This window comes from Rhodamnia argentea, chromosome 3 (genome assembly GCF_020921035.1).
Source record: "Rhodamnia argentea isolate NSW1041297 chromosome 3, ASM2092103v1, whole genome shotgun sequence".
NCBI classification, from domain to species: domain Eukaryota; kingdom Viridiplantae; phylum Streptophyta; class Magnoliopsida; order Myrtales; family Myrtaceae; genus Rhodamnia; species Rhodamnia argentea.
Genome location: NC_063152.1, coordinates 13,572,337 through 13,594,131, shown reverse-complemented (window position 1 = coordinate 13,594,131; position 21,795 = coordinate 13,572,337). Strand labels below are relative to the sequence as shown.

The 21,795-nt window shown below is 38.9% G+C and overlaps 2 protein-coding genes across 17 annotated transcripts; one reads left to right on the top strand and one right to left on the bottom strand.

Annotated features, from left to right (window-relative positions):
• Positions 1 to 2,243: 2,243 nt before the first annotated feature.
• Positions 2,244 to 13,759, top strand: LOC115757007 (CTD small phosphatase-like protein 2-B). Of its 11 annotated transcripts, XR_007197953.1 has the most exons (9): positions 2,244 to 2,467; positions 5,257 to 5,548; positions 6,076 to 6,206; positions 7,020 to 7,113; positions 7,697 to 8,242; positions 10,087 to 10,424; positions 10,967 to 12,383; positions 12,591 to 12,641; positions 13,567 to 13,759. XR_007197953.1 is itself a non-coding variant. In XM_030697064.2 (8 exons), the coding sequence occupies exons 2-8, from the start codon at positions 5,380 to 5,382 to the stop codon at positions 11,123 to 11,125; spliced, it is 1,332 nt and encodes a 443-aa protein (XP_030552924.1). In that variant the 5' UTR covers positions 2,244 to 2,467; positions 5,257 to 5,379; the 3' UTR covers positions 11,126 to 13,759. The 11 variants fall into 11 exon arrangements, 7 of the variants coding, with proteins under 7 accessions (XP_030552924.1, XP_048132801.1, XP_048132800.1 ...); XR_004017276.2 differs by lacking the exon at positions 12,591 to 12,641; XR_007197951.1 differs by having other exon boundaries at positions 12,591 to 13,759.
• LOC115757024 (pentatricopeptide repeat-containing protein At1g11710, mitochondrial) lies at positions 7,133 to 20,737 on the bottom strand. Of its 6 annotated transcripts, XM_048276841.1 has the most exons (5): positions 20,405 to 20,737; positions 17,166 to 19,441; positions 16,938 to 17,041; positions 15,312 to 15,463; positions 7,133 to 7,150 (listed from the first exon to the last, which is right to left on the bottom strand). In XM_048276841.1, the coding sequence occupies exon 2, from the start codon at positions 19,415 to 19,417 to the stop codon at positions 17,447 to 17,449; it is 1,971 nt and encodes a 656-aa protein (XP_048132798.1). In that variant the 5' UTR covers positions 19,418 to 19,441; positions 20,405 to 20,737; the 3' UTR covers positions 7,133 to 7,150; positions 15,312 to 15,463; positions 16,938 to 17,041; positions 17,166 to 17,446. The 6 variants fall into 6 exon arrangements, with proteins under 6 accessions (XP_048132798.1, XP_048132797.1, XP_048132796.1 ...); XM_048276840.1 differs by lacking the exon at positions 7,133 to 7,150 and having other exon boundaries at positions 14,733 to 15,463; XM_048276839.1 differs by lacking the exons at positions 7,133 to 7,150; positions 15,312 to 15,463 and adding an exon at positions 16,290 to 16,487.
• Between the last annotated feature and the right edge of the window lie 1,058 nt (positions 20,738 to 21,795).

Below are 21,795 nucleotides of genomic sequence, written 5' to 3'. Positions count from 1 at the left end.
TAATAAGATAGGAGAGAGAAATGTAGCGACCAAAAAAATAATTTGTGGCTTATTTAGCAATGAACAAAACAATTCGTCGCTAATATTTTCTTTTTTATTTTTATTTGTATCATATTAGCAACGAATAATACATTTCGTTGCTAAATTAGCAACGAAAAAATTATTTTCGTCGCTAAATTGAAATATTTTCTTTTTAATTTTTATTCACAGTGCTAATTTTGCAACGAACAAAATTGTTCATCGCTAAATTAGCGATGAAAAAGCTAATTCGTCGCTAATTTTAATATTTTATTTTTTACTTTTATTTTTATTTATAGCATATTAGTGACGAAAAAAGAATTTCATCGCTAAATTAGCAACGACAAAGTTAATTCATCGCTAAATTGAATATTTCCTTTTTTTATATTTATATAAAATTAGCGACGAAAAATATGATTCGTCGCTAATTTTAATATTTTCTTGCTTATTTTTATTCATAGTGCTAATTTTGCGACGAAATCAACGTTCGTCGCTAATTAGCGACGAACGGCAATTTTCGTCGCTAAGTTTTAAGAAGAGAATTTGCAACAAATTAGGGACGAAAAACGTGGTTCGTCGCTAATTAGTGACGAAATAGGTTTTCGTCGCTAAATGATAGCAACAAATTTGTGACGAAATTTGGTTTTCGTCACTAATTAGTGACCAAAAACATTGCTCATCGCTAATTATTTTTTATTTTTATTGTGATTTTTATCTATATCATATTAGCGACGCAAAATAAATTTCGTCACTACCGTAGCGACGAAAAAGCTAATTCGTCACTAAATTGGACATTTTCTTTTTTATTTTTATTTCTATCATATTAGCGACGAATAATATATTTTGTCGCTAAAATTAGCGACGAAAATAATGATTCGTCGGTAATTTTAATATTTTCTCTATTATTTTTATTCAAAGTGCTTATTTTGCAATGAAAATAAAAGTTCATCGCTAATTAGCGACAAACGTTGATTTTCGTCGCTAACTTTTAAGAGAAGAATTTGCGACAAAAAAAGATATTCGTGGCTAATTGGCGATGAAGCCTATTGTCGTCGCAAAGGAGATTGCGACGAAATATTTTTCGTGGCTATTTTCATCACAAATTAGTGATGAATTATTTTTCGTGGCTATATTCGTCGCTAATTAGCGACGAAATTTTTTCCGTGGCTATATTCGTCGCTAATCAGCAACGGATTTTTTTTTCGTGGCTATATTCGTCGCAAATTTTTCGTGGCTAAATCCGTGTTTTTTTTTGTAGTGGTACTACTCACTGAGCCGTAATTTTTTTTTTTTGTCGGAACCGAGTTGTGATTGATCATACCATTCTTTTTAACAAAACTTCATCTTTAGCCAGCACATAAGTGGGACGAGAGCACTATCTACAAAGAGCTTTTGATAGTTGCATTTTCGGATATGAGTTAAGTTGAGATAGTTTTTTTTTTTTTTGTTCAAAAAGTTGAGATAGTTGAATGGATGGTATTTGTTGGGTTTAGTTGAGTTTGGAGATACATGTTGTATTAGGTGGATTTTAGAACTGTGCTTCTTCCGTAACAAACTCTCTATTTTCCTAGATATATAGACCATGAGGTTTGTGTTAGAAGTTACGCTTTTCAAGTAGAAGAACGGCTATGTCATTATCCATATATTTGTAAAAGTTGGAATGTGAGACTAATAATGTATTACCAACACGTATGAGAAAGCCCACTCCGCCCATGTTTGTTCAAGGCCAAGCCGGACCCAAAAATCCCTACATAAATTACATGCGATAGGCTACCTTGGGCAACAAATTAGGCTCGGGGGCCAGGCCCGAATCCGCCGAATGATCACCTCTAATAGGGTTATATGCGAATCTCCCTTGTACAATTCGTATTTCAACCCAGTGCCGTTTTGTTTGTCATATAAACGAACCGTGTCCACCATCGCCTGCAATTTCACGTGACTTTCGCATCAAAACTCCCACGCTGACCGAACTCTTGTCCGACGGAGGAAAGAAGGCGAGCGGGAAAGCCAAAAACCCAGGTGGGGGAGCAACAGAAGAGAAAGGGCGGTCTCCGGACCACTCATCTTCTTCCTTCCTCGAAGCCGCACGTGCCGAGCGCGTCGTTGCTGAGCTGGCTGCTCGGCCCACGTGGCTCCACCCTACCGGTCGCTCCCGTCTCGCCAAAGATTCGATCCCAGCCGCCCATCTGTTCCCCGCGGGAACGACTCCATTTCTTCTGCTGACCGTTCGTGGAAGTTAAGAGAGAGAGAAAGCACAAGTCTCATCTCCTCTCTCTCTTTCTCTCTCTCTCTGATCGAGCTCTGCAGGAATGTCCGGTTCTGCGACTCGTCGGAATTCTCCCTCCCAATCCATCTTCGCTCCGCCGTCGGTTCGTGCTTCGAGCTTCAGTGCGTGATCGAGTCTTCTTAGTGGAGACTTTCAGCTTCTTGTCGTCACTGTACAGCTGTCGTATGAACTCCTATCTCTCTCTCTCTCTCTTGCTCGCTCGCTCGTTGAGCTGCTTAATTTGTGCTTCCTGCGATGTCCTCTCCCTCTGCTTCTCGGAGCTGCGGTTGTTTTGGCCGTCTTTGGTGGTGTTTGCGTTCGTTTGTAGAGTCGACGACTTTGGTTTGACTTCCATGCTCTGGCCGTTATACTCTCAGATTTGAGGATTTCGGACTTTGTGCGGTCTTTTGTTACTGGGTTTTTAAGGGGCGCGCTGTCTCTGTCTCTTTTGTTCTTTTCTTCCTTGGTTCGTTGTTGGTTTTCTGCTTTTGTTCAATTCTGTTGTGATTTTTCAACATGAGAGCTGAACTGAGACTCCATGAGTTCTTTTGCTGCTTTTCGTTTTGGCTTATTTTTGTTAATTTGGATGAATTTTCTGTACGCTGGTTTGAGTAAGTTGACTTGGTCTCTGTGGGCGGAATTCTCGTAAGCTCGTCAACTTCTCTTCTAATTGGGTGGATCATAATAACACGCTTCACTTAATTTGATCTTTATGGTTTCCTTTTGCTCATTCTATGTTTGTGCAGCCCTCAAAGTTGCAGTAAAGCATATTGCGCCACTTCCTTTCCTCAGAATTTTTGCTGGTGTTCTTCTTTTAGATGTCATCTAGTCCTGTTTTGCGGTTAGGTGAATAGTTAAAAGCAGAATGTCAAACGGATGGTGAGTGAAGTTGTTGAATTGACTGGGCAAGGTTCATTTCTTAGTTTGTTTGAGGGATCTGAGGTCATGGTTTATCCTGAGGTTATCATTCAAAGGAACCAAATAAAGGGTGGGTTTATTTATTTCTTTTTCAATTTAACCCTTCTTAAACTAAGCAGTTGCATTACTCAGTGTTCCAAGTAGTGGATCTTTGTTCGTGATTTGGGTGCACAAAAATGGATTGTTCGTCTTTATCACCAAGTGTGTAAATACGTCATGTTTGGCATGTGTGTGGGTGTGGTGTAAGCCTCTATCCCTATTGCTGAGAGATATATGATATGACCAAACCATGAATAAATTTAGATCTTTGTTTGATATTGAGAATACTTATTTTAGCCTTGGGTACTGGCCAACTGTTGGCCATCTTCTAGGACTGGGTTTTGTTGTGACATGAACAGAGATTGTACTTTCTGTGTCAATGGTTTATTTATGAGGATTATCGACTTTGACTATGCTTGCTCCTTGTTTGGTTGAGAAGTTGCAAATGCCTTCTAAGGAGGAGGACATTACAAGAGCAATCGTGGACAGCAGAGGTGATAAGGCACCTGGTCTGGGTGCTTTCACGTTGAATCTTCCAAGATAATTTGGAGTTTGTTGGTGGAGATCTATTGAAAGTTTTCAATGAGTTCCCTAGTTGCAGAGAGATTGTGGGTAGCCTCAATTGTACGCTCCTAGTCTTGATTTTTAAGAAGACAGGTGCAATACTCTCAAGGATTTCCATCCCGTAGTCTGGTGAGCATTGTCCTATAAGATTAGTGTGAAATTCCTGCTGGTTGTTTCAAGAAGGATTTACCTCATCTAGTAGGACTGTACTAAAACACTCTTTCGGAAGGTAAACATATTTTGGATGTTGCTCCGACTGCCAGTGAGACTTTAGACGATTGCCTTGGAGAAAGAAATCTGGAGTTATTTGCAAGTTGGATTTGGAGAAAGGCCAATGATCATGTCTCATGGGAGTTCAGGATGTATAATGCTGAAATGAGTGGGCTTTGGCAACCAATGGTATCAGTGGATTCCAAATGCATTTCATCACCATCTTTCTCAGTTTTGCGCAATGGGGTTGAGGAGGTTATTTCGAATCTTTTAGGGGATTAGAAGCAGGGGGATCCATTGTCATGTTCTTACTTGTGTTGGTTATGGAGGGATTTAAAGCCGTTGGTGAAGGTTTGATTAGTTTGTTCAAGGTTGGCAATGCTTGTAAAAATGTTTCCATTTCTCATCTTTTATTTATAGATGTCCCCAACAATTTCATTGACAATGATATGCAGCCAATTCTACACTTGAGTTGCAATGTCTTATCCTTGAAGTAGTATCAGGACTGAGAGTGTCTTATAAATCATTGCAAGATCGACACACTAAGAAAAGAGTGTTTGGAACCCAATCATCCAGAAATTAGAAAGAGATTTAAGTTCGTGAAACTGTAAAAGAAGGATTATTTGTTCAATGGGAGAAATGCGTATTTTTCCATTGAAATTGGTTTGATGGATTTGGAATACTGTTTCTGCAATCTTAGTAGTAATGTGGGTTATCTGAAGCAGTTCCCATCATGAACTATGGGCTTGCGGAGGGGCCATTGATTTGTGTGTTGGAAAGAAGAAATAGTGGTAGATGATTCCTCTCCTTGTATTTTGACTCATTTGGGAAGAAAGAAACAAGAGGGCATTTCAAGGAGATAAATCCTCTTGGGATTCTTATGGAAATAATTAGTTTTTACACGCTTCACTTCTGGTATTGTGGGTACATTGGATTGGTACTTCGTGTTTGTTGGAAATGTTAGAAACTCTCTGTTATGCATAATTGAGTGTATGGTTGGCTTCCCTTCTGAAGCCATTTTGCATAAGGGAAGTAACCCTTGGTATTCTCTTAATTGCATTCTCTTTATCATTAAAAAAATCTCCTATAAGAAATTTCTACGAGTTTTTAAAAGGATTGCCTTGGGTGAATGGTTCATTGTGGATTTGATGTTTTTCCTTTAGCATATCCCAGGACTTAGAGATGCTTCATACCATTCTTCCCTGTAGTTTTCCAACATGTGTGTTTTATTGTTTATGCAGGCTTTCATAATCATCATGCTTCTTCTGCTGGTTTGACTGCAGTTTGATTGATTGCAGCGGGCTTGCTTCCTAAGCGGATGTTTCTGGGTCAAGATTGTCATTTATACCAGATCCGTCAATCAAATGCCAGCATTAAGAATGAAAAGCAAACCAGGCAAAGCCTCTTTACGAGAAGCAAACGGTCTTTGTGTATGTCCTAAATCATGTAAAGTTTCAAAAAAATCATGTTCTGATTTTTCAACTACTCAACAAACTGCAGAATCTGACTTTTCTTCTCTGGATTTCTCCACTGGTACGCAATCACAATCTGTTGTCTTTTATTCTTTAGCTGTCATTTTACTAACTGCATGAAAGTTTATCTCTGTTTTTGTTGTTTCCTGTGATGTGTCCCCAAGTTAAAATATCAGGTGAATCGTTAATAACTGTTCTCTTAACTGCATTTTGTTCATTCAATTTCCTTTCCCAGTTAAAATGCAATCTAGGGGAAATCATTTCATATTTGTTTGATAGACTTGATTGTGTTTATAGCATTGATGGAAAATGAAATAGTTTCAATATAATAGATTTCCCATGATGTAACAATTGATGGAAAATTCAGTTACCCACTTGTTGTTGATTATTGTATATGTTGAATTTTTGAACTTTCCTGATACTGAATGTATTAAATATGAACATTATTTGTGTCACAACTTGCATTAGTTACACTGGATACAATGAAGTGCAACCAATGTATTTGCAGACAGGCAGCAAATTTTGTAATCATTTGCATCATCAGCTTCTCTCGATTGAGCATTCTGTATTCTGTCCCTCCTATTTCAGACAGAGAAGTGGTCACTCAAGATAGTGACTGTAATGGAGCCATTGCCAAACTGGAACAACTCAATGACGAGAAGGGTTATGTAGAGAAGCAGGTGTCATTTCTGGCTGATTCATCTTCTTCAGGCAAAATGGTATTTTACTCTTTGGATTTCACCACTCCATCTGTTTTTCTGATGAGCAAAACTATTTAAAACTTAATTTTATGTCTAATTTTGTATGGGTCATATTGTGGTTGAGTTAGCCTTTCAATTTGCCAAAGACTTCATCAGTAGTTATACCAAAAGTGTGAATGAATTTACTAATCCCTCAAACCTGCATGTTTCTTCATCAATAACTAACACTAACAAATGGGCAGGACGATGCTACAGATAATCAGGATAGATCTGACAAATCTAGGTACTTGGGAGGTGTGGGAGAGCTTCAGTCAGGATTTGCATTTTTCGCTTGTTGTTTTTAGCTAGATATTAACTTGGTTATGCATTCATTTTCTGTTTTCTTTGTCTGGAATGAATCTATAGGGCTAGCTTTTCCTTTTGGTTACCTGGGTGATGCATATATTTTTATATTCATTTGCTTTAAAATATATGTTCAAGTGAGAAAATGCAGGGAGGACTAGAATGATTAGTTAGGTGGGTACAAACAACATGACATATTATCTCGTGTTAAGTGAAACTCAAAAAGATCAGAATTGGGAACTGTATTATGAAAAGTTGAAACATCCAGATATTTAACCAAGGAAATTGGCTCAAAGAAGTTAATTTTTGTTTTTTGAAAAGCAGTCTTCGAATTCCATAAATGTTGTCTTCAGTGGGGCAAACTTGTCAGCAATTTCTAATTCTGTATCCAATCTGCAGAGTCCAGTTTGCTTCTTCAATATGTTCTGAAATAGTCATTACCGTCCTGGATCCTGTGCTAATGTAACAGTTGGAGTTTGCTAATTGCAGGAATATGCCCATTCGAGTCCAACTAATTTGGAGACTATTTTTTCTCCCATTTTGGAGCCTGGTGAACTACTCAACATAGAAAGTGTCTCCATTGGTACTGTTTTGACTCTCATCCGTCAAAGATGTTCCTTCTGCTAGATAGTACCGTTTGTGCTCTCTCTTGTCTTGTCATCTGTTTACATTCATTTTCTTACTCTACTGCAACTGCAATGGGGGAGAGAACAAGTTCTTGTTGAAGAGATTGTGTAACTGTTGTTTATCTAAATTGATGTGACTAATAGCCTGTTTTTCCCCTACCTTTCTTTTAAGCTCTATTTTTTGGGTATGGCATTGAGATAAGCATCCCTTGCTGCCAAGGATGCCATAATTTTACCTGATAGTGTATTTGATCGCCCACAGGGTGTTTCTTTTCATTAATGCATCTGTACTCCACGAATTTTATCCCTTGTCTCAATCCTTAAAATTCTAACTTCTTAAAGCAGGCTTCATTATCCTTTTCTTGTCAGATCATACAGTTACTTCAATATTTCTCTTGTATGAACATTACCTGTTTAACAAGGAACTACTTATTCCGCTTGTCGAGTTGAGGGTATTTTATTTTCCTAGTGCACATGCCTTCAGAGAGTTCTTATTTTGTTTTTGAGGAGCTTAATTCTAATGCCTGTTTTCATTGGCAGATTTGGTGGGGAGCACTTGTGATTTTGGTGTGGCATTGTTGGAGGCAGATGAAAGCTTTGAAAACAAGGGTTCACGTGACTACCAAAGTTGCAGTATATCAGATTTCTACATTTCTGACATGTTTATAGCGGGTTTACGACCTGATGATGTTACAGTGGATGATGAGGATGCAACTGATTTAATGCCTTTAACTGGGTACAAGGGTGATGAGTCAAGTATGTTGTTTGATGTTTCTGAAAAATACATGATGGTACCACTTCTAGGGAGTACACTTATTACTAGTGCAATTGAAGATACCAAGTCACATGAAGGAGGAACAGTTGATGCAGATGGATCCAGCTTTTATATGTCAATTGATCAGATGAGATGCTACAATTCTGAATCAGAATGCCATTCTGTTTTGGACGAAGCAGAGTGCTTCGATCCACATTTGTTCATCAGAACATTACCTGACTTGTCCGACGAAGTGTCGACTTGTCAACCCACAGCATCGCACATGGAAATTCAGAAAAGGAAGTCTGTGACATTGGTGCTTGATCTTGATGGTAAGAAGCTTAGTTTGTAATCTCTCTCTCTCTCTCTCTCTGGTTGAAGTAAATAAACAATCATAACTATGTGTGTGGATAGGTAGACTGACAGAAAAATCTGTCGAGAACAATTTTCCTAGCCCAGGGAGAAACTTTTGATCCTGCATGCTCCTCTCCTCTTTGTTTCTTATCCCTTCAAAGGAAAATTTTGTTGCTCTTTTTTCTCCTTTAGAAAGAAAAGCGTCAGAATCCAAAGTCAATGTCTTGTGAAGATACTATGATACCTCCTAAGGTTCTGGCACTTTTAATGTCAATTTGTGAACTGATTAGCTAGTCAAACGCTACTTCTAAAAAATATGCAGTATTCATCTGGGGTTGCCTTTCCTCTACTAATCATCACCTTTCATAGTCATGTATCAATATTTCTTGTTAGTTTCATTGTCTTATAAAAGCCCTTGATAGAGTTTTATCTGTGATTTTTCCCATCAGGAAAAATGAATATTGTAAATATGCTTATATTAGCTGTCTATTCTAGAAGCAGAGAGCCAGACATATTATATGATTTTGAGTGATAAGCACAATTTTGTATGAAACTTGGGCATTCTTGCCAGTTGAGCATGATTTTTACGTATAGTAAAAACGAATCATATAAATTTAATAGGTAAACATGATTTTGTAGCTGTCTTGTTCTTTTTGTTGCCACTGTAACTGGTTTATGTGTGGTAAGAGAAGTTTCAGAACTCTAATGACAGGCAACTGTGAATGTGAATGGCAACTGTGAATGTGAATGGCACATGTTCATCAAACTATTCTTTCGTAAAATATTTTGGAATTTTCCCCTTGAAAATAAACAGGTAAACCTTTTTTTTCTCAAACAGTTAAGTATGCTTTCCACTATTACACTTTTAGTTTACGATGTATTCTGGGAAAGAAGTCCAAGAATACAAAGTTGTTCTAAATTATTCACATTCATACAAGCACTAAAGATCCCATTGAGATAGGGTGTTATGTCAGCTAACTTATAGGAGTTCTGAGATTTTATCCTGTCTTTTTTGGATAATCACGTCGTCGTGGTCTCTCAGTTTGAGCAGCCACGTCTATCAGCACTAATGATTACTGACATCTATATCTGATTGCAAAGGAAGTATTTGCCATATCCTCTGAGAGCGTCTGTGAGAGAGAAGAGAGGGAGGGAGGGTCTGATAAGTGTCTGCCCAGGGTTCCAAGCAGTGGCAATGCATTGTCAAGGGTGTGCGCTCTCTCCTATCCTTGCCCGTTTTCGCATGGGCAACTACAGCCCCCCAATCAATGTCTCTGTCTCTGTGTGCGCGCTCGCGGAACTGCATTCACATAAAATGTCAAGTTTCTAAAAAGTCAGCCATTTGACAGCGTTTAATGTCAGTAACGGCCAGCGATAAAGGGACTCATATCAAGTGTGGTAGATTACCTGATTGCCCCCAAAAAAGAAAAGGAAAGCTAGAAGAAAGTGCACCAATGACACAAGTTTGCTGACTAGGTCTCAACCCTTTTTAAGCCAATTAGTGTCTGTTTGATAGAATTAACCAAAAATCCAAGAAGCTCTGTAGAATTGGCAGATATATTCGTGGTTGGCTTCTTGCATATAATTTACAGGCATAAAAGCTGGTGTTTTCCAATAATTCTGTGTCCGTCATACTTAGCGTGGATATTATTTCATTTTTTGTCTGTTCCATATTTAATTAACCGAGAAGATGCTTTGAAATGCATCTGCTGGTGAAATTGATTGCCTTAATTAGATTCTCTTATTTCTTAGCCCCATGATACAGATACACAAACAATATCTAATTATGAAGTGCCATTGCACTCGGTTGTGGTTGTTGCAGAGACACTCGTCCATTCTACATTGGAGCACTGTGATGATGCTGATTTTACCTTTACTGTCTTTTTCAATATGAAAGAGCACACTGTATATGTCAAAAAAAGGCCTTATCTGCAAACCTTCTTGGAGAGAGTTGCAGACATGTTCAATGTCGTAATCTTTACAGCCAGCCAAAGCATCTATGCAGAGCAACTGCTTGACATACTGGATCCATACCAAAAGCTAATATCACGTCGAGTTTATCGTGAATCATGTACTTTTAGTGATGGCACTTACACGAAAGATTTGACCATCTTAGGTGTTGACTTGGCTAAAGTTGCTATTATTGATAATTCTCCCCAGGTACTCTCCTGTCCACTTCCTATTTACTTACTTTTTGCCTCTTGATGACTTCCACTTTCATTTTCCTTATCATGCTTACCATGAGTACTCATCTTTTTTGTGGTGCCAGTTGTGCTTTACCATTTATTTCGATTCGATTACCTTCTGCACTCTCTAGTTTAAAAGCTTCTGGTTTTCACCCTGAAAATTGAAGTCTAACTGCAATTCAAATAATCCTCTGTGAAATTGTCAGTAGTTCTATTGGTTAAATCTGTCTGAATATTTGAACTATAAAAAGTTAACAAACTTGGTTATTATTTGTGGTCCAGGTCAATAAAAATGGTGTTGATTCGGGAATCCAATTTGTTAATTTGCTGAGGGTGCGCACAAAAGGTTTAAATCTAGAGAAGAGGGTGGAAAGTGTAAATTTGGAGTGTTTTGTGCAAGTTCATCCAAATGATACATACTATATTTGCAAAGAAGTGTTGTGAAGAATCATAGAAAATCTTTTGCCTTAAATAGAATTCTCACTTTTGGGGGTTACTCCACTTTGATTATTTCAGGTATTCCGGTTGCAAGTGAATAATGGAATTCCTATTAAGAGTTGGTTTGATGATCCATCAGATTGTGCATTAGTATCACTCCTTCCCTTCTTAGAGACTCTGGTTGGGGCTGATGATGTACGTCCTATAATTGCTAGAAGATTCGGTAACAAGGAATAAGAACCCTCGTCATCTACATTTCTTAAATAGCAGTCCCATGTCCCTATTGTTTGCCCTCTACTGTTGTTTTCTTTCACTTGGTGTTTAGATAATTGTTATAGGTCAAAGCATAGATTTTCATATTCTTGAGTCTCCTTCAATTGCTTCGATGTTTTTCCATTTTTCCCTTTTTATTGACAGTTCCACGGAGTGTATTGGCTAATTTTGTAAAAAGAAGGTTCCAGAAAGGGCTTGGCAATTTCTGCTGTGGTTTAAAAATGAGCTATAGCATTCTTCATTCGGGTGTGTAAGGAAACTTCATATTATTGATGTCAGCATTTCTGATTCTGGCTTCTTATGTCTGGCTAGGAAGCTAAATTGTCTTGATCTCTTGAGACCTTTTTCCCCTGCATAAAGGAATTAAAACATCTTTAATTAAAACGGGATTCAGATGCATAGATGTGTTAACTGCTAACATATTACCTTGACAATATCGTTCTTGGTTACAGGATCTGCACTTAGTTTATACTACTTTCTAGCTCCATAAAATGTTGTTTTGTAATTTGCGACTGCTAGGAGATGTTGAGATTGCAATAAAAGCAAGCTCTTGCTACTTGAAGCAGAGTTTATTTCGTTGAAATGGTGCTGTCTAGCCTTTTCGAAAGAGGATATGAAGTTCTTAACTGTATTATGACTCAAATATGTGAACAAAATGTAAGTGCAGGAACTTAATGGAAATTTAGTTGCGGGTAGTTGTGGAAATACTGGACCTTGTCATGATGGATAGAGAGGGTGTTACTGAGCTATAACATTCCTCATTAATATGAAGATACATGAATGAATTTTCCAAACTTTTTTTTCTTGGGTCTGTTCTGTCGCACTATGACCTGCAGATATCTTCCTAATTCTACATAGTTGAAGAATTTCAAGACTATTTATCTGTTTTAAAACACATTAATGTGTATTAATTTGGTGTAATTCTTGTTGGAGTGTGCTTTTGAGGGATATCTGTTTATGAGACGTCTATAACTTTGTAAAGAAATTAATTTTGGTTGTTTCCTCACTTTCTTTGGTGATGTGACTGATTATGGATACAGTAGCACCAGATCTGGTTCTGTTTTCTTTTGGACCAGCAAGAACAGTCATCATATATTCCAGAGTTGTAAATTTGTAGAAAGGTGCTGTAGTTGAAGCTCCATATTGACAGAGACAGGTTGCTACATGAGTGGCAACTGGCACTAGACATGGTTGTTTCTTTGATCGATATACGCAAAAGCAGGTAAAAGTTGCAACCTTCATGATGTTAACTTGAAAGTAACTTCATGTGAGAAGAACCATTCATCAGAATATTTGCTTGGGTGAATTATGAAATGTCAGATGAAACAGAAAAATGATCAATCATGTTTTATTGAGGAATGATAGATCGCTCTTAGGATCCAATCAAGGATGACTCCTGTTAGGATTTGGTATTGTGGCTCTGTCTCAGGTTCCATTTGGGTGTTCTTGATCTTACTTTAGTTGACTGTGGTCAGCTCAGGTAAAGTTTTTTGTTTTTGCTTCTCAGAATTGTCATTTACTGGCTACATAAATCCACCCACTTGCTTTCTTCACTCCAAGTGAATTGATTTTCTTATGTATTTTACTTCTTATTGCTACTAAGCATTTGTACCATTTTCGGGCATCCTCTACCTTTAACCTTTCATTGGAGCAATTATAGAACACATGCAGATAATCCACCATGTTCATCATCATACTTTCCTTGGTTTTAATCATGTTGGCATATTTGATGATAATTCTAACCTTTGTCTCTAACTCGGTCTAGGGGAAGAGAAGTTAAGTGGCTGTCTTAAGAAAATGATTTTAGATCTTCTGGCTGTGTGGAAAAATGTTTGTCACTGACCTTTTGGCTAGCACCCCCTCTGTTGATTGAAGAATAGGGTGTCAATATATTCTTAGGGCATCAAACTTCGGAGCATCATTTTCTACTAAAAACAGCTTGGATGCCAATATATTATTGAAAGTATAAGGCTGTGGTCTTCTGAAGCTATAATGTTCAGCATTATTTTACCTTTGTCGTAGAAAGCAAGGACAGGACCAGGATCCCAGGATCGAAGCTTAATTTATCTTAAAAAAATCGAGCTGAATATTTGGGATATACGGGGGACTTTATTGGTGAGCATTAGAGTTGGGAAGATGCATCTAAGATTAAGAATTTAGCAGTGTGCATCGAATTGCTAAAAATTGTTTGAATTGGAGCAAACTCATTGTCGCCTGAGTGTGAAAAACTCCCGTTAGAACCTATTGGGCAAAATTGAGATGTGTAGATGATAATATCAGCAGCCAATTATGCTACAAGGGGGACGTGTTAAATCAGATGTCATATCGGTTTTTCTAATCAATTGGTCTGACATATTCTTAATAATTATACCGTTAATTTCTTTTTCCTCCAAATGTTTGTATAGGCAACTTGCAGGTCCTCTGGAATCAAGAATAGAGTTGCTGTAGTGTATGCTGACTTGCTTCTTTTAGTGAATCTATGTGTCCACTTGACCGATTATCGAACTCCTGATAGTAACATTCCCGGAAGTTTGATAACCGAGCAATTGTTGTACCCTTTTTTTCGTGGAGTTAAATTGTGTAAATTGCGACTTAGTACTCTCTTTGCTAATATGTTTGCTTATTATGCTTGCTAATTGCGATTTAGTATTGTGTTGCTATGCACTCATGTTCCTTATTCTGCTTGTATTCGACGGTTTGCCTCCATGTATGTTCACTGTCTCCCAACACTAGTTTTATGAAACAAGATTCGGTCTTCTTGCTACAATCATCAGAAGATTTTGTATTTGGAGCTGTGAACTTTTTGATAATTTGAACTTTAAGAAACGCCTATCGAGCTTTTACTATCTGTACTTACTATCCGTACTTTTTATTGGCAATGCGTATTTTATCTGTGAATTATGTCAGCCATTTAAAGACATCATGTACTTGGGTGTCTTCAATGGTCTTATCGGACTCACGTGAAAAAACTATCCACGGAAGCAATTTAAGGGTTGCGATGCATCATCATTGGTGGCCATTCAATTTATCCGGCACTTTCTCTTCTTACTTGAAGGATGCCCCTCCTTCACCTGAAATGTCACATGGTACTTTTCGCCCTTTATTCGGTAGTTTTTTCTTAGCCAAATTGCTTGCGGCGTACGCTCGTACTTATTTTCACCCTTGATTTACACAAGTTTGCTTTGAGGTGGTCAAACGACAGAGCACTTTGCGTTCGCACCTTCTTTCAAGGTAACGCTTCGATTTCATTGGAAAGGAGTTCCTCTAGCTTGAGGGTAACATTTTTCACTCTTGACCTGTTTCATGGAATGGTTGAAGAGGTTCGCACGAGAACATAAGAAGCATAAGTGAGAAATCTTTTTTCTCCTTAATTAAAGAACTTATACACTCGAGGATAGCAGAGAGTAGCAAGATGCTATCTTCATTAACCAGGCAGCTCTATAACTTCACCAACAAAAGTTTTAATCAACGAAGAATTGATAATGTTGCAGAGAAACGATTTGGGTCTATGAATACCGCCGCTGCAGGACCAGAATTCAGCGGCAGCCCAAGAACAAATGGTACACAGAGATCACTAATCCAAGATAAATACGATAATGTAGTGAAACCAAAAGGAATAAAAAGTGTTTTGAGTGGTTAAATTTCTGAACTCATTACAAATGACTCGAGTCATTTCTCACTCGAAAAATTACTCCCATCTTATTGAGGAATCGTGGATTCAATGACCCCACGATATCGACACAAAATAAAGACCACCAACATCAACCCTGCGTCATCAAGAAAGCGATTTCCTTAATGGTTCCGCACCAAGTCAGCGATCCCAGATCTGCACAAAGAGGCACCCATGCTGCATCGAATGAAGAATCCACAATACTTTTTTTATAATCTAAGCCCTACGCCATGTGATTGATTATCTTGTTGACACCTTTATCCGCTGGCTGTCCCCATTTTTTTCCCTTGAGTGTAGTAAGGTGAGAACAGAAGTCAACATAAGAAACTAACGAAGAGACTAAACAACAATATCCCGTTAGGTCTTCGCAAAACATGTTTACGACTAAAAATATTGTCAATAACACTAGAAGATATAATTCAGAACCATGCAAAAGCAGAATAGACGGGTAAAACTGGTGTCCTGTGAAATATTGTTAACTTTTTTTTTATTTCTTTCTTGACAAGAAAAGAAAAAGAGAGAATTCTGATGGTCCAATTTACAATCCAACAGAACGATCCAGTTCAGTTTTGGGACAATAACTATATCCACAGTTCACTAATTCCACATAACAAAACAAAGTTTTATGCCACCTTCGAAGTAGAAGAAAAGAAACTAAGAAGTGTCACTTCTCGGCCCAAACCGAACTCAAGGAAAAGTACATACTTCTGAAAAAAATGTCAAAGTGTAATTCTGCATGGACGATTTCTGGAGGGCACGCTTTTTTACCCAGTCAACTTCTGAAAAAAATGTCGAGTAATTCTGCATGGATGATATCTGGAGGGCCAGCTTTTTTACCTAGTCAAAGGTGCACAGACTTGTAAATTACTAAAGTTACTCACAAAATCAATCAGTAGGAACTAGAATCATGTGACTAAAAGTTAAAAGTTGAGTCTGAAGGACAGAAAAATGTACTTGAGCTAGCATGAAATACTCCATGACTCTATCAAGTTGTGGTTTGACCCCAATCTGATAAGTCTGCATGACTGCATTATCAAAGCATCTATTCCATCCTACGGACAAAAAACAAAAGAGAAAGTTGTTTTAATTGCACTGGCAAGCAAATGAAGAAGCCATTGGAGCATACAAGTTCGTCATTTTCCACCTAAAACTTCTATTAAGATCATGTCCAGGAGAGTGAAATTGAGTTTCTTGACAAAGCTTTTAACTTAAAAATCATTCGTCAAGGATGGCAAGAGCAGAAACACAACACTAAGTGCTATGATCAGATATTTAAAGCCGAAAACAGCATATAAACAAGAGATAAGCATTGAAGCATTGTCGCAGGAAGAGTATAACGGCATTTAAATCACTAATCCACCTAGAAAGTCTTTTGGTTGACTCAATCAGGGTTTCACTTTACCAAAGAAGACGTGTCCTGGTAAGTGAAAAGAATAACAGCATGGCACATGCGACTTACTTTCAAACCAAGTCACCAAATAGAGATGCTGCAGCCAATGACCTCGCCAGTGGTCATTACATGGAAGCAAATAGGCCAGCAGAACCTCAGGATCACCATTAGCAGTTGCATGGGTATTACAATAAGGGCAAGGGTGAAGAGATCCCTTTTGTGATGAAGAACACAGACAAATTGACAAGTCATCCAGTACAATGCTCCTAAGTAGCCAAAGATTAAATCCAAGCGAATTGAAAACTAATTCTTTATTTAGGCTGCTTTAAACTAGCGTTTGACTTACTAGGAAACAAAAAAGGCTTTGGAAATTTCAAAGGTCACAACTACAAACTGAACATCTAATCCAAAAGCAAAACTGCAAGCATATATATTCTTAACCAAAATGAAAAGAAAAAGGTCAAAAGCCAGTGCAAAATAATGGCGTGGTCCAACTACAAGATATTAGACTGGTAAGACCAGTTAAATTGGAGATGACACCAAAGTAAGGCAGTAGCCGGAATATTCTAGATCACAAAGTAATTATGATCTCAACTATTTACAATCAGTTCAATCTCATCAAACTTAGTGTGGCAGCAAACAAGGTAAAACATTTTTGTAGTGTGTATAATGCAGCAACTTTCATTCAAGAAATTTTGTAGCCTGAATTTACAAACCTGATCTATCCCGCAGTTTGATCCATGTCCCGTGACACCATCCCATGTCTGTGCTCTACAAGGAAATGAATCAGAAAGAACAGCAATATAATGCTGCCTTGGTCCTGGGATGGTGAGAAAAGGCATGAGTCGAGAATTCAGATAGAAAGACCCATAGATAAACGTTAAAGAGTATTAGACACATGAAAGGAATAAATGGGACAAAAAATGTAGCACAACAGACATTACCTGCAGATCGAACAAGAAGAGCATGTCCAATAGAGCAAAAGGAAGATCCACATAAGAAGAGAGATGCTCTTGGTATGGATCATAGGCAAACCATCCTGCTTAGTGAAAAGCTTATAATTTCTCACAAGACATGAGCAACTTGGTCTATATTGAGGAGAGAGATTTTTTGCAAGAACTTAAGTCCAAAAATTCAGGTAATTATCTTTCCACGATGGAGTTGACGCAGCTTCCATTGCTGAACTGTGTAGCCATGCAAACTTTCAGCACCGTGTTCAGCCATGCTAACTTCCAGCATTTTTATCCAGCTCCTGAAGCAATGGCTTCATGACTACTTCAAATGTATAGGCATCTGGAATTACTCCATTGAGGACCATGTAGTCATGGAGTTCAATCACTTCCTGAGGACTGCAATTTTTGTTGAGACTGTTTATCAGAGTAGTATAAGTTATAGAGTCAGGAGACATTCCTCGTGTACACATTACCTTCATAAGTTCCTTTGCATGTGACATGCAGCCAAATTTGCAAAGAAAGTTTATCAGTATATTGCAAGTGACTATGTTCACCATACTATTTACACCACCAATTTTTGATGCCAAATTAAATACCATGTCGACATTCCCACTCATAGAATAGCCATGTAACAAAGTGTTATAGGTCATGGAATCGAACAATCCCATCCTCTCCAATGAATCCACCAAAGATTCAGCCGCATCCATTAATGCCACATTGCAGAAACCACTTAAAACAGAATTGTATATAACAAGGTTAGGATGTTTTTCCAACTTGGCTATGTTATCATAAACTTCAATTGCCAGTCTTATATTCCCCTCCTTGCAGTACGCATCGATCAAAGTGCCATATGTTACAATGTTAGGAACTAGACCATGGACAAACATGCTGCCCACAAGTTGCCAGGCTCCCAAATCCTGCTTGCTTCTACAAAGATATTTGATTAGGACATTGTAACAAAAATTATCTTCAGCCAGGTTCTTTTCTAGAATAAGCTTGTGGATTATGATAGCTTCATTCATATGTCCACTACTGCATAGCCCCTCTAGAAGGATAGCATAGGTGAAACTATCAGGGCATATACGTTTTTCAATCATGTCGGACAACAATAAAGATGCACCCTTCAAATCTCCTTCTTTGTAAAGCCAACATAATAAAGAATTGTAGACAACAGAATTGGGCATCAATCTCCGTGTCACCATTTCATTGCACAATCGGAATGCCTCATCCAAACTCCCCACTCGTGGGGAACCATCAATTAGAGTTGCATATGTTCTGACATTTGGCTCAATACCCAGAGTAATCATTTCATTGAAAACTTCTTCTGCAGCAGCCATCCTCCCTGTTTTGCAGAACCCATTAATGATACAATTGAACGTGACTGAATTAGGTTGAACACACTCTCTCGACATTATTCCCATTTTCCTGACAAGTTTGAGTGCAGATTCCATATCATGCATCCGACAAGCTCCATCTATGATCATGTTAAAAGTGACCACGTTAGGCCAAATTCCTCTCTTCAGCATTCGATAGAAAACTGATATTGCTTCCAGTAATTTATATTCCTTACAAAGAGCATGTATTACCAAATTGAAAGAGTACACATTCTCAAGATACCCATTTGAGACCACTTCCTCATAACTCTTCCAAAAATCTACAATATTATTCTGCTTCAAAAGATGACTTAAAAAGTTATTCCAACCGTGGATGGTAACCATAAAGCCAGCCTGCTTGGATTGCTGAATAATCTCATGAGCACTTTTTGTGTCCCCAATCATGGTACATGCCCTAACCAACGCGTCAAACACAGCTGGAGTTGAATCATACATTTCACAGTTACTAATCAGTGCTTGCAAAATCTGCAACGGCGACATGCCTTTTGCACATATTAAATCGTTCATTAGTAATAACGCATCATTAAACCTCTTCCCACGTACCAAAACATGAATCATAGAACAGGAAGAAGCTAATGAATGTACATACTTCTCCTTGCCTGCAACCCATTTGTAAAATTCCCATGCTAACTTGGGGGAGTTTTGAAGTTCACAAATAACACAACTTACCAACGAACTACTGAGATTCGGCAAAATGTGCTCCACTTGTTTCCACTTCCTTTGCCTCAACTGAGCACAAACTGTTTTTAAGACAATATCCTCAGAATTGAAGTTGGAGAAATGCTTGCCCACATGAAACTCTCTCATCAAGTTACAACTTCTCTTGCACGCATTAAAGCACGAACGCATAGCAAACTTAATGCTCAAATCATTCTGCAATATGGACAAATAGTTTTGATATAAGCATTGCTTTATCTCTACGTAAACTGGGGTAAGAGTTCACTTTATGCATGATTACTTGCATTGAATACATACCCAAATGGAAAATACTCATTAAATAGAGTGGAAAGAAAAATTCGTATGAGCGCCAATTTAATTAGTTAACACATGCTCATTAAAACTGGAGAGGTAGATCAGCCCAGCAAGATCTCCATAGGTGTGCACTGACAAATGTAATTTAAACAGTAATGGTCACACATATCTAGTATCGATTTTGTCCTGTTCCTACATACGTATTAATCTATCAAAGGGAGACTCTTTACTACTTAATATATGTAGTGCATAAAAAAAGTGGGTAATTGAACAACTCAATTTCTTTAACAGGTTTCTTAGTTGATTTGGCTATGATGGTTGCCGCTCACTTACAGTACTTACTTATAAGCTTGTCTTTTAACAAACCGAGTACATGTGAGAAGAAAAAAACAAGCCTTCTGCAAAATTCAAAATCCCAGTACAGTGGATATGTCTTCGTGCCGCTTGGAGTAGTCACTCCTCTTTTAGACTACTTGAGAACTAGTTAGTCCATGCGGAAGCTTAGCAATGTATTCAAACCGCAGTGCCCACCCAGTCGTGCAGGCGCTAGTGAAGCAGAATTTACATCCGAAAGCAGCAGGAGAATCCCGATTGAGTTCTAATGGGACATTCAACAAACACGTGCCGAACATAACGCGCAACTCAAGATAAGCACACCATGGGGTCATCAAAAGCACGCGGGACAACCCGGGGCCGTAAAAACTTCGCAAGTGGGAGCAAGTTCTTGAAATGGGAAAACACGAACGAAACACGGAATGGGTTCAGCAGCCCAAAAGCAGACCAGTAGCAAAACCGGGGTCAAACTGAGATACACCATGCGTGCAAAGAAGAAGAAGAAGGAGAAGAAGAAGAAAGGGACTGAACCTCTAGCTAAAGCTTTGCGGCCGAACAAGTTCACAAACTTGCAGTTGGGGGTCGCTGCGACGGTCTACAGATGATTAAGGGAGACGGGAAGGATTCGAGAAGAACACGCCGACTCTTGCCCTCGTGTGTGCAGTGCTCTGTAAGTTGGCGACCACCAACAATACGTATAGGTGCTCAAGTCTTGAGCACCAAGTAGGCCATTATTAAGGCCATTGACTGCTTGCCACGTGTATAGGTGGGCCCCGCTTCAGAATTTTCAAATCAATTTCCTCCCGTTAATCAATCTCTCTCTCTCTCTCTCCCTCTCTCTCTCGGCTCGCTTTCTTCTTTCCTTATTTCAATTTCAAATGCCGCCACCTCCTCTTCTCTGTTTTCCTTTACTCCCCGTTACCCCCTCTCTCTCTCTCTCTCTCTCTCTCTCTCATTCTCTTTCTCCTCTTCCTCCTCCTCCTTGAACAAATCACCAGAGAACCAGCCGCGCGCTCGCCCCTCGACACCCACGCGGTCCGGCGACCTTTAGGCGTCGAACGGCTCGCGCTGCTCATTCCGGCCTCGGGTCCCGGTTGCCACCGTGAGATGTCGTCGTTCGCCGGTTTGTTCTTACCGTCCCGGAGCCGTGACGGGAGGATGTTGTCTGCAGTCCTCGCTGATCGTGAAACGGAGCCAGAGCCACTGGTGAGGCTTTTTTTATTTTTGAGAAGGACCCTGGTTTTTTGACCGATTCCGGCGTCGATCTCGCATTTGACACCCTTGCGACCGGTCCCTGCTCGCTCAGGCCTCGGATCCGGTCGCGGCGGCGACAGATTAGCCCTGGACACCCTCTCGCCGCCGTGCGGTCACTTGGGTGTCGAAATCACGACTCTTTGATGTCCTCAAGCATATAAGCACAAAGAAGAACACAACACGCTTTGCCTAGCCTAGTCAAATTTGATTCCCTTTTGGGTGGAGAACTTTGCAACGGGTGTGCTCTCTGATTGTGTGTGCGTGTGTGTTTTCCATTTGTTTATGCGTCTTGAGCCACCAACACCCACTCCGTCCGAAAAGGGCGAAGGGAAGCACAACTTTAGCAGATGCAAAAGGTTCACCTATCTAGGGGAGGAAATAGCGGTGAATGTCCTTAAACATGAACCTGAGGTTGATTATATCAATGCCATCTTGGAAGAACGTTGGGAAATGTTCTTCAACTTGGCTCAAATCTCTGGAGTCAAATTCTACGTGATTAACTATGCCTTCCTTGTCGGCGTTGAGATCAGGATGTGATTGATATTGTTGCAACTTTCTGAAACTCAAAACAACCATCATTTTAGCTGGAAACCTTTGCAATGCTGTGCTCTCTGTCTGTGCGTGTGTGTGAATATGTGCATTGGGCAGGGGAAGATATATTCTTTCAC